General features: G+C 50.5%; 1 protein-coding gene across 1 annotated transcript; it reads left to right on the top strand.

Annotated features, from left to right (window-relative positions):
* Positions 1-204: 204 nt before the first annotated feature.
* Positions 205-12,177, top strand: HPD (4-hydroxyphenylpyruvate dioxygenase). Its single transcript, XM_020882517.2, has 14 exons — positions 205-281; positions 611-637; positions 1,172-1,234; positions 1,571-1,675; positions 2,423-2,465; positions 2,658-2,740; positions 4,104-4,193; positions 5,564-5,667; positions 6,294-6,371; positions 7,584-7,746; positions 7,877-7,948; positions 9,349-9,471; positions 11,317-11,433; positions 11,509-12,177. Exons 1-14 carry the CDS (start codon positions 279-281, stop codon positions 11,617-11,619), a joined length of 1,182 nt encoding a protein of 393 aa, XP_020738176.1. The 5' UTR covers positions 205-278; the 3' UTR covers positions 11,620-12,177.
* Positions 12,178-14,437: the final 2,260 nt, after the last annotated feature.

Below are 14,437 nucleotides of genomic sequence, written 5' to 3'. Positions count from 1 at the left end.
AAAGATGCCTTTGGCATCTGGGCCTGGCTCTGTGCCCCACTGGCTAGTGGCCTTGGGTGTGTCACTCCCCCTTTCCAGGCCTTGCAGCATCACCCTGTCCAATGAGGCTGTGGCTGGATTAGAGGTCTCCAGGCCTAGGAGCCTCCAGGATCAGCTCCCACCCCCAGGTAGGCCAGGAGGCCAGGGGCGGAGCCAGCTACATGTTAAATATTTCTGTCCAGAACCCGGCTGGTCTCTAGTCCCAGTCTTCTCAGCAGGAAGTGTGACCACGATCAGTCATGGTAAGAGCCTGCCTGGCGTGACAACCTAGAGGGGTGGGATGGGGTGGGAGGCGAGATGTGGGAGGGAGGCTCCAGAAGGAGGGGACATACGTACACCTATGGCTGATCCATGGCGAGGTATGGCACAAACCAACACAAGATTGTAATTATCCTTTGATTAAAAATACATGACTCAAGAAAGAAAAAAAAAAAAGCCTAAGCTTAAAAAAAAAAAAAAGAGCTTACCTAGGGCCATGGCAGCCTTACCTGATGGTAGGGATCTGTGGTGAGATTTCCATAAGCACATTGTGTCCAAGTGTCTGTCTTACTGTTCTTTTCTTTCTCCCTAGACAACTTACAGTGACAAAGGAGAGAAGGTAAGCAGGAGGGGAAATGTGGGGTCAGGGCCCTGGGAGCCTGGGATGTCAGCAACGAGCAGAAAAGGAATAGCTTCAGTGGGTACGTGACATTCTGGATACAGGCTCAGGTTCATCTCTGCACTCCCCTGACCTCATCGCAACTGAACTCAACTCAACCTTGCCTTCCTAAGAAAAACTTTTACCTCTTTTTAAATTCCTGCCAATCCCTTAATCGTGTCTGGAAGTTCTTTCTAAGGTCTAACTTAAATCCTTGTTGCTGTAGCATAAGACTGTTCACCTTGTGAAACCTGGGCAGGCCTCCTCAGTGGGTGGGGCTCACCAATCCCAAGCCCACAGGAACTCACTTTCTACATGAGAACCCTCTTTCGAGGCTTGGCAAGGCTGCAGGGCAGAGGGGTGGGGTGAGGTGACTTGTCCTCACTTCTGGGATTGAGGGTGGCACAAGGGAGGGGGCTAGGGGACCCCTCTCCACGGACACTTTTCTAGACCCACTTCTAGGGACTCAGCCTCGCCTGTTCTCTCCTCCTGCAGCCTGAAAGGGGCCGATTCCTCCACTTTCACTCTGTGACCTTCTGGGTTGGCAATGCCAAGCAGGTAGACGCCGGGGTGAGGTGCTGGGATTGGGCAGAGGGCAGGTGAAGGGGCCTCCAGGACAGGGCAGGCCTCCAGCCGAGTATGTGATTGGCCCCTGGGAGGGAGGATCCTGGCCAGTGTTAGGAGAGTCCTGGGAAAGACAGCAACTCTTTGGATCCTAGTTACACAATCCGGGCTGTGGACCCCAGCGGGGAACTTCAGGGAGATCAGCATGGGCCAGGGAGCCAGGCTTTTTTCCCAGGAGGAACAGTACCTGGGGCAACGGGGCAGACACGCTGGGGAGGTAGGGGCCAGCACCTCACCCCTCACAGGCCTGCCTGCAACTCTGTGATTCAGGCTGCGTCGTATTACTGCAGTAAGCTGGGCTTTGAGCCCCTAGCCTACAAGGGCCTGGAGACCGGTTCCCGGGAAGTGGTGAGCCATGTGGTCAAGCAAGGGCAGGTGAGTCTCCACTCCGGACCCCCCTCCTCCAGGAGGCCCGTCTCTCCCCACGCTGGTCTCGGAGCTCCCTGGTCGCTCCGGCACCTCTGGGTGCAGCAGACCACGAGGTACTTCCTCCCTCGGCTGGGTGCTCTTCCAGGCTGCCTGGTGTGGTTAGCGGAGCCTGTGCTGACGTCAGCCCCCATGGGCACCTTTGCACGATGTGCAACAGGGACCTTTTTGGTTTGATCTCCTTCTCAGCCTGGCCCAATGCTTGTCTCATGGATGTTCGGGAAAAGTGGGCAAAGGCCTCCAGCATCAGAGCTGGAACTCCGAGCCATGCCCTGGTCCATAGGTCCCTGGAGCTCTCCCCACAGGCAGACCTGACCACCAGCTCATCCCGGGACCCCAGGCGGCTCTGGCATGGGGAAGCCCCCATTCCTCAGGACCAGAGGGGAAACTAAGGCAGAGAAGGGGCAGGAACCCAGGATCAAGAGTCCTTGGGAATTCCCTGGCAGTCCAGTGGTTAAGATTCGGTGTTTCCACTGCAGAGGGCATGGGTTGGAACCCTGGTCAGGGAACTAAGATCCCATATGCCACATGCCATAGCCAAAAAAAAAAAAAAAAAGAGTCCTGCCTGGCAGGGAGGAGGTGGTCCTAATGCCCCAGCAGGGGTATCTTGCTGGTGGGCAGGAGAGGGGCTGGGGGCACACCTCCACAAGTTCACCTGACCCACCAGCCACATCCCCCTTCTCCTCTCCATCTTAGATTGTGTTCGTCTTCTCCTCTGCCCTCAACCCCTGGAACAAAGGTGAGGGGGCCTTGGAGGGTTCAAGATGCCAAGGAGTGGAGACATGGTATTGTGGGCGGGGGTCAGGGACACAGGGGTGGGTTAGGGTTGAGGGAGGGGGCCTGGGCCCAGAAGGAGATGGAACCCAGAAGGCTGAGAGTATGGGGGAGGGGCAGTGACTCCAGCATCACCTGCCTCCCCTGCCGACCACAGAGATGGGCGATCACCTGGTGAAACATGGCGATGGAGTGAAGGACGTTGCGTTCGAGGTGGAGGATTGTGACTACATTGTGCAGGTGAGACCTCACCTGGGCTGGTGTGGAGACAAAGCAGGGAGCCTCAGCCTGCCCTCTGCCACAGGGACCTCCCGTCGGTCAGGGCTGGAGGGCACTGCCACGCTGGAGTGATGTGCCCAGATGCTGGCTGACACATACCTGAGTTCCAGTGACATCGTCCCCTTAGTAGCCAAGCAGTCTCTTTCCAGGCCTCAGTTTCTGCATCTGTAAAATGGGAATAACCACACATCTCACTGAGTTGTTACAAAGAGGGAACGAGATCATAATTATCATTTCATGAGCATGATTCTGTACCAAGCACTGTATTCAAGAGGCAATTTAGGGACTTCCCTGGTGGTCCAGTGGCTAAGATTCTGAGCTTCCCAATGCAGGGGGCCTGGGTTCGATCCCTGGTCAAGGAACTAGCTCCCACATGCCACAAGTAAGACCCAGTGCAGTCAAATAAACCAATTCTTTTTTAAAAAGAGGCAGTTTAGAGGTTTAAAGTGTAGATTCCAGAGGCAGACTACTGCGTCTGAATCTCAATTGCTGTGTGACTTTAGGTGAATGACTTACTTTCTTTGTGTTTCAGTGTCCTCATCTTTCAGTGAATGACTCCATTCATAAAAGAGACAATAATAGTGCCTTTCATGTAATGCTGCTATGAGAATTTAAGAGGTTAATACTTACAACAATGCCTGACATGTGATAAGCATAGACATACAGTAATGAGGTCTTGCTAAATAAACACACAAATCATGCATGTAAGGCAACTGGTAGAGGGTCTGACACATAGTATGTGCTCAATAAATGCCAGCATGAAGACTTTCCTGGTGGTCCAGGGGTTAAGGATCTGCCTTCCAATGCAGCAGATGTGGGTTCAATCCCTGGTCTGGGAACTCAGATCCCACATGTTATGGGGCAACCTATACGCTCCAGAGCCCGCCTATTACAAAGAAGACCCCATGGCAACTAAGTGGCAACTAAGACCCGATGCAGCCAAATAAATAAGTGTTTTTAAAATAAATAAATAAATGCCAGGTGGTATTCAACTCATCCCACTACCCTTTTTCACTAATAAAGAAACTGAGGGCTAGAGCGGGGGCAGGGCCACAGAGTGAGTGAGCACAGGACAGGCAGGACAGACCCCACCCTCACCTGGTTTGTCCCCCGCAGCCCCAGGCCTGTTTTCCAATCTGCCAAATGGGCATGAGGCATGAGTGTCAAGGGCAACAGCTAAAGTTGGTTGGAGTTTCTGCCTGGGGCTGGAAACACTGAAAGAAGAGGCTGTGGCAGGACCACACAAAGGGGATCCAGCAGGGGCAGCCAAAGGGCTCCCTGAGGCTCCAGCACTGACCGCCTCCCCACCCCATCTCCCCTGCAGAAAGCCCGGGAACGAGGCGCCAAGATCGTGCGGGAGCCCTGGCTAGAGCAAGATAAGCTTGGGAAGGTGAAGTTTGCTGTGCTACAGACGGTGAGTCAGCTCTGGAGCCTCCACCTTGCCTACACCCACAGAGATGCCAGGACCCGCCTTTCCCGGCCCCTGACTCCATCATACCATCCCACCCTTATGCCTCAAAGCACAAAAATTCTCCCTCAACCCTGATCGCCTGTATTCTTGGCTGGTGTGCAGAGGCTGAGGAGGGCTCCTAGTCACCCATCTCTGGGCTTCCCTTCCTCCCCAGTAGGGGTGACAGCATGGGACCGCAAGCAGCAGGCAGGGGCTCCGAAGGAAGGAGATGGGTGGGTCTGGGGAAGGAGATGGGATGGAAGCCCCTCCCCACTCAAGATGTGTGACTTTGGCCAAATCACTTCACCTCTCTGTGAGTCCATTTAAATAAGCAAGGACCACCTGTGTGACCTGCCACACACTACTTAACAGTTCTGGGCCTGTTCCTTCAGCTGTGATCCCTCCCTCCGGTCATTTTAAGGATCAAATGAGATGATTCATACATAGCACTTAGAACAGCAGCACTGGCAGATACCCAACAAAGTCTGTTTAGCACCTGAGACCATCATAGGTTCTTCCTCCTCATGATTTCTGTTTTTTAATTTTTTTTTTTTGATGTGGAATGTTTTTAAAGTCTTTATCGAATTTGTTACAATATCGCTTCTGTTTTATATTTTGGCTTTTGGCTGCAAGGTATAAGGAATCTTAGCTCCCCAACCAGGGATCCAACCCACACCCCCTGCATTGGAAGATGAAGTCTTAATCACTGGACCATCAGGGAAGTCCCCCTCCTCAAGATTTGCTATAACTTAAGGATTGTTAGGGTCTTCCCAGGTGGTGCTAGTGGTAAAGAACCTGCCTGCCAATGCAGGAGATGTAAGAGACGCAGGTTCGATCCCTGGGTGGGGAAGATCCCCTGAAGGAGGGTATAGCAACCCACTCCAGTATTCTTGCCTGGAGAATCCCATGGACAGAAGAGCCTGGGAGGCTATAGTCCAAAGGGTCCTGAAGAGTCGGACACAACTAAATTGACGCAGCACACACACATGCAAAGATTGTTAGAGTGATTGAAAGGATCCTTCCATATAATTAAAACAAATGCCCTCCTCATTCTTCACGCAGACAACATATTTGTATTGAGCACCTAGGATGAGCCAGGACAGTATCATGAGCAAGACATCATCCCACCCCCTACAGAGCTTCTGGTCCTGTGGGGAGACTGTCAAATTCCCAAATGTCAGATTGCAGTTCATTTGGGAACGGGGAAGTGACTTGCCCAAGATCACACTTGGAGTTAGGGCCAGGTGTGGGCTAGAACCCAGGGCTGTGTGGGCTCCATGCAATGTGGCCTGGGTTCAGCAGGGATGGGACCTCAGGCTGTTTGCCATCCGCAGTATGGCGACACAACACACACCCTGGTGGAGAAGATGAACTATACTGGCCGGTTCCTGCCTGGATTCGAGGCACCAGCATTCATGGACCCCCAACTTTCCAAGCTGTGAGTGCCCCTTGGAACTGGGGAGGGTGGAAAGCAAGGCCCTATCGTCCATGCGGGGGGGCAGAGCATCTTGGGACCTGCTGGGGGAACCCCTGAGGGTCCCCCAGGATTGCCTTAAAGAGGCAGCATAGAGGCGAAGAGCACGGGCTCTGGAACCCGACTGCCTTAGTTCAGATTTCAGCTGTTACTTCCCAGCTATTTAACCTGGGCAAGTTACTTTTCTTTCTTTCTTGTTTGGCTGTGCTGGGTCTTCACTGCAGCTCATGGGCTTCTCTAGTTGTGGCTCGCAGGCTCCAGAGCACGCAGGCTCAGTAGTTGTAGCACACAGGCTTAGCTGCCCGGCTGCATGTGGGATCATAGTCTCCAACAGGGATCAAACCTGCATCCCCCGCATTGGCAGGTGAATTCTTAACCACTGGACCACCAGGGAGTCCCAGCAAGTTATTTTTCTAAGCCTCGGTTTCTTTATCTGTAAAACGGGGCTAGTAATAGTATGTGAGTGGATGCAAATAAAGTGTCTATAGTAAGTGCTATAGAATAATGAGCAGTTATTGTTATTGAGGGGTAGGGAGAAGGAGATTCAGGGAGTAGCTTTCTCCTCACCCACTAACCATTTCCCTCTCCAGGCCCAACTGCAGTCTTGAGATAATCGATCACATTGTGGGAAACCAGCCTGATCAAGAGATGGTGTCTGCCTCTGAATGGTGTGTTCCTGGCCCAAGCCCTTCCCACACTTGTGACAGACCCACTCCCCAGTCTTATCAGGAAATACAGCACAAGGTGGGGGAGGTTAGCCTGAGGTCACTGGTTCATCTGTTCTCTGTAGAATTGTCACCATGGAGATCTGATGATTTAAGGCCCAAACTGACCCACCAACCCTCCCTCCAGGAAACCTTGGAGAATCAGCACAGGGGGTGTCACAGTTCAGGGAGGCTTGAAGGAAGGTTTTGTTGTTGTTGCTCAGTCACCAAGTCGTGTCCAACTCTTCACAACCCTGTGGCCTGCAGCACATCAGGCTTCTCCGTCCCTCACCATCTCCTGAAGCTTGCACAATTTCATGTCCAATGAATCGGTGGTGCCATCCAAACATCTCATCCTTTCTTGCCCTCTTCTCCACCTGCCTTCAATCTTTCCCAGCATCAGCATCTTTTCCAATAAGTCAGTAGAGGAAGGCCACAACTACCCAAAGAGCTCATGGGTGCACATTAGAAGCAAGTACCCCTTCTCAAAAGCACCTCCAGGGGCTTCCCTGGTGATTCAGTGCTTAAGATTCCACACTTTCACTGCACAAGTGGGCACAGGTTTGACAAATGGGAAACTAAGGGGCTTTCCCAGTGACTCAGCAGTGAAGAATCCACCTGTAAGGCAGGAGCTACAGGAGACAAGGGTTTGATCCCTGGGTCAGGAAGATCCCCTGAAGGAGGGCATGGCAACTCACTCCAGTATTCTTGCCTGGGAAATCCCATGGACAGAGGAGCCTGGTGGGCTACAGTCCATAGGGTCACAAAGAGTCAGACACAACTGAAGTGACTGAGCACACACACATGTGCAGAGAACTAAGATCCCACACGTGCACAAAGTAACCTATTAAAAATTATTTTTAAAAATCATTTTCTAAAAATAAAAATCATTTCTTTTAAAAAATAAAAATTATTTTTTAATAAATAAATGATGCTTTAAAAAAAAAAAAAGGTCCTCCATCTGTTGGTGTGTCATCATGTTTACAGATCTTGTTACCAGATGCTTTACTTCCACCCAGAGGAACACTGTCCTAAAATCTATGATGTGTGTGATGTGCAAGGCAGTTCCCTTTTTGATGCCTGCTCAGGCAGCAAATTCTGGAAGGTGGAATAAGGGCAGAGGGCCAGTCCTAGGCTGGCACTCAGAGCCAGCGGGCCCTTCCGGCAACCCCGCAGGTACCTGAAGAACTTGCAGTTCCACCGTTTCTGGTCCGTGGATGACACGCAGGTGCACACGGAGTACAGCTCTCTGAGGTCCATCGTGGTGGCCAATTATGAGGAATCCATCAAGATGCCCATTAATGAGCCAGCACCGGGCAAGAAGAAGTCCCAGATCCAGGTGGGTTCCGTCTCCCGCCCCGGGGACCGTGGCAGGGAAAGAGGGAAGCAGGGAAGAAGTGTGAGGGCTCTCTCAGCTGAGGCTCTCAGCTGGAGCCACTGACAGTGGTTTCCTTGCTTCCCTCCTGCAGGAATATGTGGACTATAATGGGGGCCCCGGGGTCCAGCACATTGCTCTCAAGACTAAAGACATCATCACAGCGGTGAGAAGCCTATCCCTGGTCCTAATTCACCTCCCATTCAGCTCCAGAGCCAAACTGCAAACTGAGTCAGGGGCCAGGGGTTGGGGTGGCAAGTGGCAGTCCTGGGTCCCCTTCACCGGCCCAGACAGCTGACAGGGTTCCCTTGCTGGCTCCTGCCATTCATGTGCAGGCACACTGCCACCCCCAGAGAGTTCAGCCTCTCTGCTACAGAAGAAGCAAGTGCCAGAGTAACAGGAAGCCCGGATCTAGACCCAGTTCTACCTGTGACCTGCTGTGTGTCTCCAGGGATTCAACTTCCTCTCTGGGCTTCAGTTGTCTCAACTTGAAAATGAGGATATTAAGTCATAGGACCGGACCCAGTAGGTCCTTTCAGTCAAATTAAGTGTCCTGAGTCTATGGCTCCAACCTCTGAGGAGGTTGGGTGACCAAGTGGACAAGAGCCTGGACTGTACCATTCAGTCCCAGTGCGACCAAGAATTCACTGCATGACCATAGCAACTTCATTTCATTCATTTCTTCATTTGCTCAATAGATGCTTATTGAGGGAACTTCCTGGTGATACAGAGGTTAAGATTCTGTGCTGCCAACACAGGGGGCATGGGTTCGATTCCCAGTTGGGGAACTAAGATCCCACATGCCATTTGGTGTAACATAAAGATTAAAAAGAACAAAGGAACAGCTAGAACAGAATGAACAAAGGAGAGAGGGGTCAGGAATGAGGTCAGAAGGTAGGAGTCGGCAGATGGTGAGAACTTTGAATTTGACTCTGAGACACCAGGGTGGGGTAAGTAGAAGAGTGACATAATTTGACTAGTATTTTAATAAACTCCCCTGGCTACTATGTTGAGAATAGATACTTAATCTGTCAAGGCCTCAGTTTTCCCAGCTATGAAATGGGGAGAATAATCATCCAAATGTCTCAGAAGATCACTGCATCAACGTAAGGAGACAGTACATAGAAAGTGCTTGAGACAGGCACATGCATGTGTGTGTGCTGTCCCTTTAGTTATGTCCGACTCTTCGTGATCCATGGGCTTTAGCCCACCAGGCTCCTCTGTCCATGGGATTCTCCAGGCAAGAATACTGGAGTGGGTTGCTGTGCCCTCCTATAGGGGATCTTCCCAACCCAGAGATCGAACCCAGGTCTCCTGCATTGCAGGCGGATTTCTTGTCACTGAGCCACCGGGGAAGCCAAGACAGGCACATCACGAGGTTCCATAAGTGTTAGTGATTGTAGTTCTTCTCATGAGACCCACAAAGCCCAGAGGTGGAAGGGGATAAGGTCACATTGCATTGTAGCTGTTGATGGGGCTGGGAAAGGGACCCTGGCTCAGCACTTCTACCTGGCTGGGGGTGTTGAGCATGGAGGGAGGACTGACCTTGACCCTGCGCTGAGACAGATTCGCCACTTGAGAGAGAGAGGCGTGGAGTTTTTGGCCGTTCCATCTACATACTACAAACAACTGCGGGAGAAGCTCAAGTCGGCCAAGATCCGGGTGAAGGAGAATATTGATATCCTGGAGGTGAGGCTTAGAGCCCAATCCTGGGTCAGCCAAGGAGAACAAGCCCTGAGTTCCATCTTACCTCACAAACGTCATCTAAACCTGGCATCAGGCTCTGCGATGTGGGGGAGAGGGAGGAGAGCAAACCAGGGCCCTGCCATCATGAACTTGCATTCTAGTGAGGAGACAGATGACAAACAAATAAGTAAGTAATACAAACACCATTAGAGAGAGAGAGACTTGGTGCTTAAACTGGCTATGACAGAGAGTGACCTGGGGCTACTACATAGGAGGCAGACAGGGAAAGCCTCTCTGAGGAGGTGACATTTCAGTGAAATCTAATTCAATGGCCCCCAACCTTTTTGGCACCAGAGACTAGTTTCATGGAAGACAATCTTTCCACAGACCAGGGATGGGGGGAGATGATTTGGGAATGATTCAACCACATCATATTTATTATGCACTTTTTTTCTATTATCATTACATCAGCTCCATCTCAGATCATCAGGCATAGATCCCAGAGGTTCAGGAACCCTGATCTAGATGATGAGAGGCAATTGGCTGCATGAAGCTCTAAAGAAAGAGCAGTCTGGCAGAGGAAATAGCAAGTGCAAAGGCCCTGAGGCAGCAGCAAGCTCTGAGTATCTGAGAACGGAAAGAGGGCCAGAGCGGATGAAGGGAAATGTTTAAGGAGTGACCCAGGTCACAGGGGAAGGCAGGAGCCAATTCCTCTGGTAGGCTATTTAGGAGTCTGGATTTTTTCTCTTCTGTGGTCAGAAACCACTGGAGGTTTGGGTTTGGTTTTTGTTTTGTTTTGTTTTGGTTTTTTTTTTTGGAGGTTTTCTTGGCTTTATTTTTAACAACTTTATTGATATACAAGTCACAGAACATGTCATTTAAAAAAAAAAACACAATTCAGTGGTTTTTGGCTATTCACTATATTATGCAGCAATCATCAAAATCAATTTTGGAACATTTTCATCACTTTCAAAAGAGACCTCAGACTTCTTAGCCACCACCTCCCAATCTCTCTGTCTACCTTCTCTCCTCACCCCTAGCCCTAGGCAATCACTGATTTCTGTCTCTATGGAGTTGCTTTTTTCTAAACAAGTATATAAATAGAATCATATAATATGTAATCTTTAGTGACTGACTTCTTTCACTCAGCATAAAGTTTTCAAGGTTCATCCAGGACACCTGTGTCAGTACTGTGTTCCTTTTTATAAAACTGAATAATATTCCATTGGATGAAGAGACCACATTTTGCTTATCCATTCATTCATTGACAGATATTTGTTTCTACTTTTTAGCTCCTAGGAATAATGTTGCTATGATCCTTTGGGTATGAGTTTTTGTGTGGACGAGTTTTAATTCTCTTGGGTAGATACCCAGGAGTGAAACTGCTGGGTCATATGGTAACTCGACTATTAACTTTCGGAAGAACTCTCAGACTGTTTTCCACAGCAGCTGTACCATTTTACATTCCCAGCAGCCACAGAGGAGAGTTCTAGTTTCCACTGGAGAATGGAAACAGGGGAATGAGATGATCTGATTTCTAAAAGATCTCTCTGTCTGTGTGGAAGATGGATTGTAAGGAGACAAAAGCAGAAGTACCGAAGAGCTGTGTGGGTGGTACTTGGGTGGTCCACACCAGCCTTAGGTGGCTGACACACGGTCTGAAGTGGGGAGGTGCTAAGAGGACAATTGGGGGAATCTATTCGGAAGTGTCTGGAATTGCTGCAGAAAATGGTCTTTTCTTGGCTTTGGGGGTGCAGGAACCCCCACGGCCTTTCTAAGGATCCCACCATTTCAGGCTAGGGGGGCGAGCCAGCCTGCCGCTTACCTAGTCCCCTGCCCCCTACCTAGGAGCTGAAGATCCTGGTGGACTACGACGAGAAAGGCTACCTCCTGCAGATTTTCACCAAACCCATGCAGGACCGGCCCACGCTCTTCCTGGAAGTTATTCAGCGCCACAATCACCAGGTACCACTAAGGACGGCCTGTCATCGGCGCGTGGCTCTCTGGGCTCCGCAGCTCATCTCTTTTATCCCGCCCCAGGGTTTTGGAGCCGGTAACTTCAACTCACTGTTCAAGGCCTTCGAGGAGGAGCAGGACCTGCGAGGCAACCTCACCGACACGGAGCCCAACGGGGTTGTGTCCAGCATGTAGGCACAGCAGGTCCCGCAAGAGCCACCGAGGCCCCACCCACCTTCGGGGGCGGGGCGCACGGTGGACCACGCCCCCTCACCCTGTGACTCGCCCACTCCACTGGAGCTGAAGTGAGCCCTCCTTACCGACCACGCCCTTTAGGCCCCGCCCACCACCCGACTCCGGGACCCCCTCCCACACACACTCAAGGCTCCGCCCACTACTTATCACGCCCCCTCGTTTGGGCCTCTACCTCTCCTGCCCTCGGGTATAAAGAAAAGCAGAGTCCAAGGCAGTGTCCACGCGTTTGTGTCGGGCTGGAGCACTGACGTCCTTTGGCCGCCAGGGGGAGCTCAAGGCGGCAGCGCTGTAGGAGGCGTCTGCTTTGCGAGTTGGGAAGGAGGCTGGGGAAGCTTAGGAGGCTCCTGGTGCAACCGTGTGCTAAGTAGGACCAAGTAGGTCGGAGGGGAGTTATGGAACCAATGGGTGAAGAGGGCTTACACTCTAAAGGAAAACACAGACAATATCTTTTTGTGGTAAGTGCTATTAAGAAAATAAAGCAAGTGATGAACTTGTGTAGAGGTAAGGGTCGGAGGGAGCGCCAATTTCGATCGAGGGAAGGGCTCTCTGGGAGGTGATATTTGGGAAGCAGCCATGGGAAAATCTGGGGAAAGAGCATCCTAGGAGAAAGGTACAGCAAGGGTAAAGGCCCTAAGGTTCGACATAGCTTGGCAGCATCCTGTCCGATGGCGTTATGATCTGTAAGGATGAACTGTCCTCAAATTTGCTGCCCTGAGCCCAAACTTCTGGACAGAGAGGTGTTAGCCAAAAGACTTGGGGGCATCATACTTGCTTAACCACTGGACTTGGTTCCTGATGTGAGAGCTGGTAGAAGGGGTCTGAGCCCTTCAGCTTCTGCCCTCTATCCTCAGTGACAAAGAATCCACCTGCTGATGCAAGAGAGGAGGGTCTGATCCCTGGGTCAGGAGGATCCCCTAGAAGAGGAAATGGCAACCCACTCCAGTATTCTTGCCAGGAAAATCCCATGGACAGAGAAGCCTGGTGGGCTACAGTCCATGGGATCTCAAAGAGTCAGACACAACACAGCAACTGAGCACACACTCAGACCCTAGTGCCCCCAATCCGATTCCCCGGAGCCCTGCTCCTGGTGTGGGTTCCATTTGGAAAGAGCCTGGTTCATACTCAAGTATGAATGAATAGCCCTTGCAAAGTAATGATACAGTTGGGAAAGGAGCTACTGGTCCTAAAACACTTGGAAGGAAATTTTTCTTCAAAACCAGAGAAGAGGAGATGGGGGCAAATAGGATCTCTTCTGCTTCTGATGCTTGACAGCCCTCCCTGAGGAGGAGTCAGATCAAAATTATAAGCCCAGTGTAAGAAAAAAAATTGGAGTTGGTAATAATGAAGGAGTTGGGATGACATTTTTGGGGGGGGTCAAGTTATAGAAAATCGGGCTTCTAGGATTATGAATTCAGAAATGAAAAGAACAGCAGTGAGAAACCTGAGGAACAATGGCAGGTGCCAGGCCCGTGCTGCTGGTTAAAAATACCTCCCCCTGTTTTCCCATGGTTTATGCAAAGAAGGAAAATTCTGTGACACAGGAGGTTGCCAACTGGTGGCTCATGGGCCAAAGCTGGCTCACAGATGTATTTTATTTCATCTGCCTGGTTTCAACAAATTCAAGTCAACATTTCAGAAGTTCGGGATATTTTACATACAAATTCTAGGATTCTGGTTCTACTTGGAACAACCAGGCAGTTTTTTTTTTCTTTTTTTTTTTTTTGACTGTACTGGGTCTTTGTTACTTTGTGAGGGTTTTCTCTAGTTGCAGCAAGCAGGGACTACTCTTCGTTGCAGTGGGTGGGCTCATTTTGGTGGCTTCTCTTGTTGCGGAGCGCAGGCTATAGGTGTTCAGTAGTTGCAGCACTTGGATTCAGTAATGCAGTGCATGAGCTTAATTGCTCTGAGGCGGGTAGAATCTTCTTGAACCAGGGATGGAACCCATGTGCCCTGCATTGGCAGGCAGATTTTTTAATACAGTTGTATTTATCCATTTGAAAAAATCCAATTAAGTTGAAGTTTTTAAAACTTTTTATTTTGTATTGGAATAAGACCAATTAACAAATAATGTGATAGTTTCAGGTGGGTAGGTGGATTCTTATTCACTGTTTCATCAGTGAAATCCAGTCAGGCCGTTCTGAACTTGCCTTCTTATGCAGCAACAATCAGCTGGTGCAAAGCAGTTGTTGCCTCTTTAGATGGGGTGTTGGCAGAGCAGACCCACAGGAACTGAGCATAGACTAGGGGAGCCTGACTACCTGGGTTCACACCTATATCAGGTGCTTGCTAGCTACATGAACTTGGGCAAGCTACTTGATCCCTCAGTGCCTCAGTTTCCCTCACTTGTTAAATGAGGACAATACTTACCTCCTAGCCCTTGCACTACTGTGAGTTTAATGTCGAAGATGTTTCAAACTGTGGCTGGCACAGCACCAGTGCTATGTGCCTGCTCTTGTAATTTTTAGAGAGGGGTCTGGGTGCGGGGCTCTCGCCCGAGTCTACCTGGCGCTTCCTTCCTCTCTAGCACAGCCCCACGTGCCCTGTGCATGCAGATGTATGGAGTTGAGACTCCATTTTTGGCCCCCACAGCAGATGAAGTGGAGAGGACTCTGCCTGTGGGACTAAGGGGCAAGAGGGAGGGGTGGATGAATCTGAAGAATAGGGTAGAAGAAGAACCATCAGCCTTGGGAGCCAAGGGAAAAAAAGTCTAGGATTTCCAGCCTTTGAGCTTAGGTAACCAGCGGCAGCAGTGGTGGGT

This window comes from Odocoileus virginianus, chromosome 12 (assembly GCF_023699985.2).
Source record: "Odocoileus virginianus isolate 20LAN1187 ecotype Illinois chromosome 12, Ovbor_1.2, whole genome shotgun sequence".
Taxonomy (NCBI): domain Eukaryota; kingdom Metazoa; phylum Chordata; class Mammalia; order Artiodactyla; family Cervidae; genus Odocoileus; species Odocoileus virginianus.
Note: the sequence above shows the minus strand (reverse complement) of the source record. Positions and strands in the feature narration are given on the sequence as shown.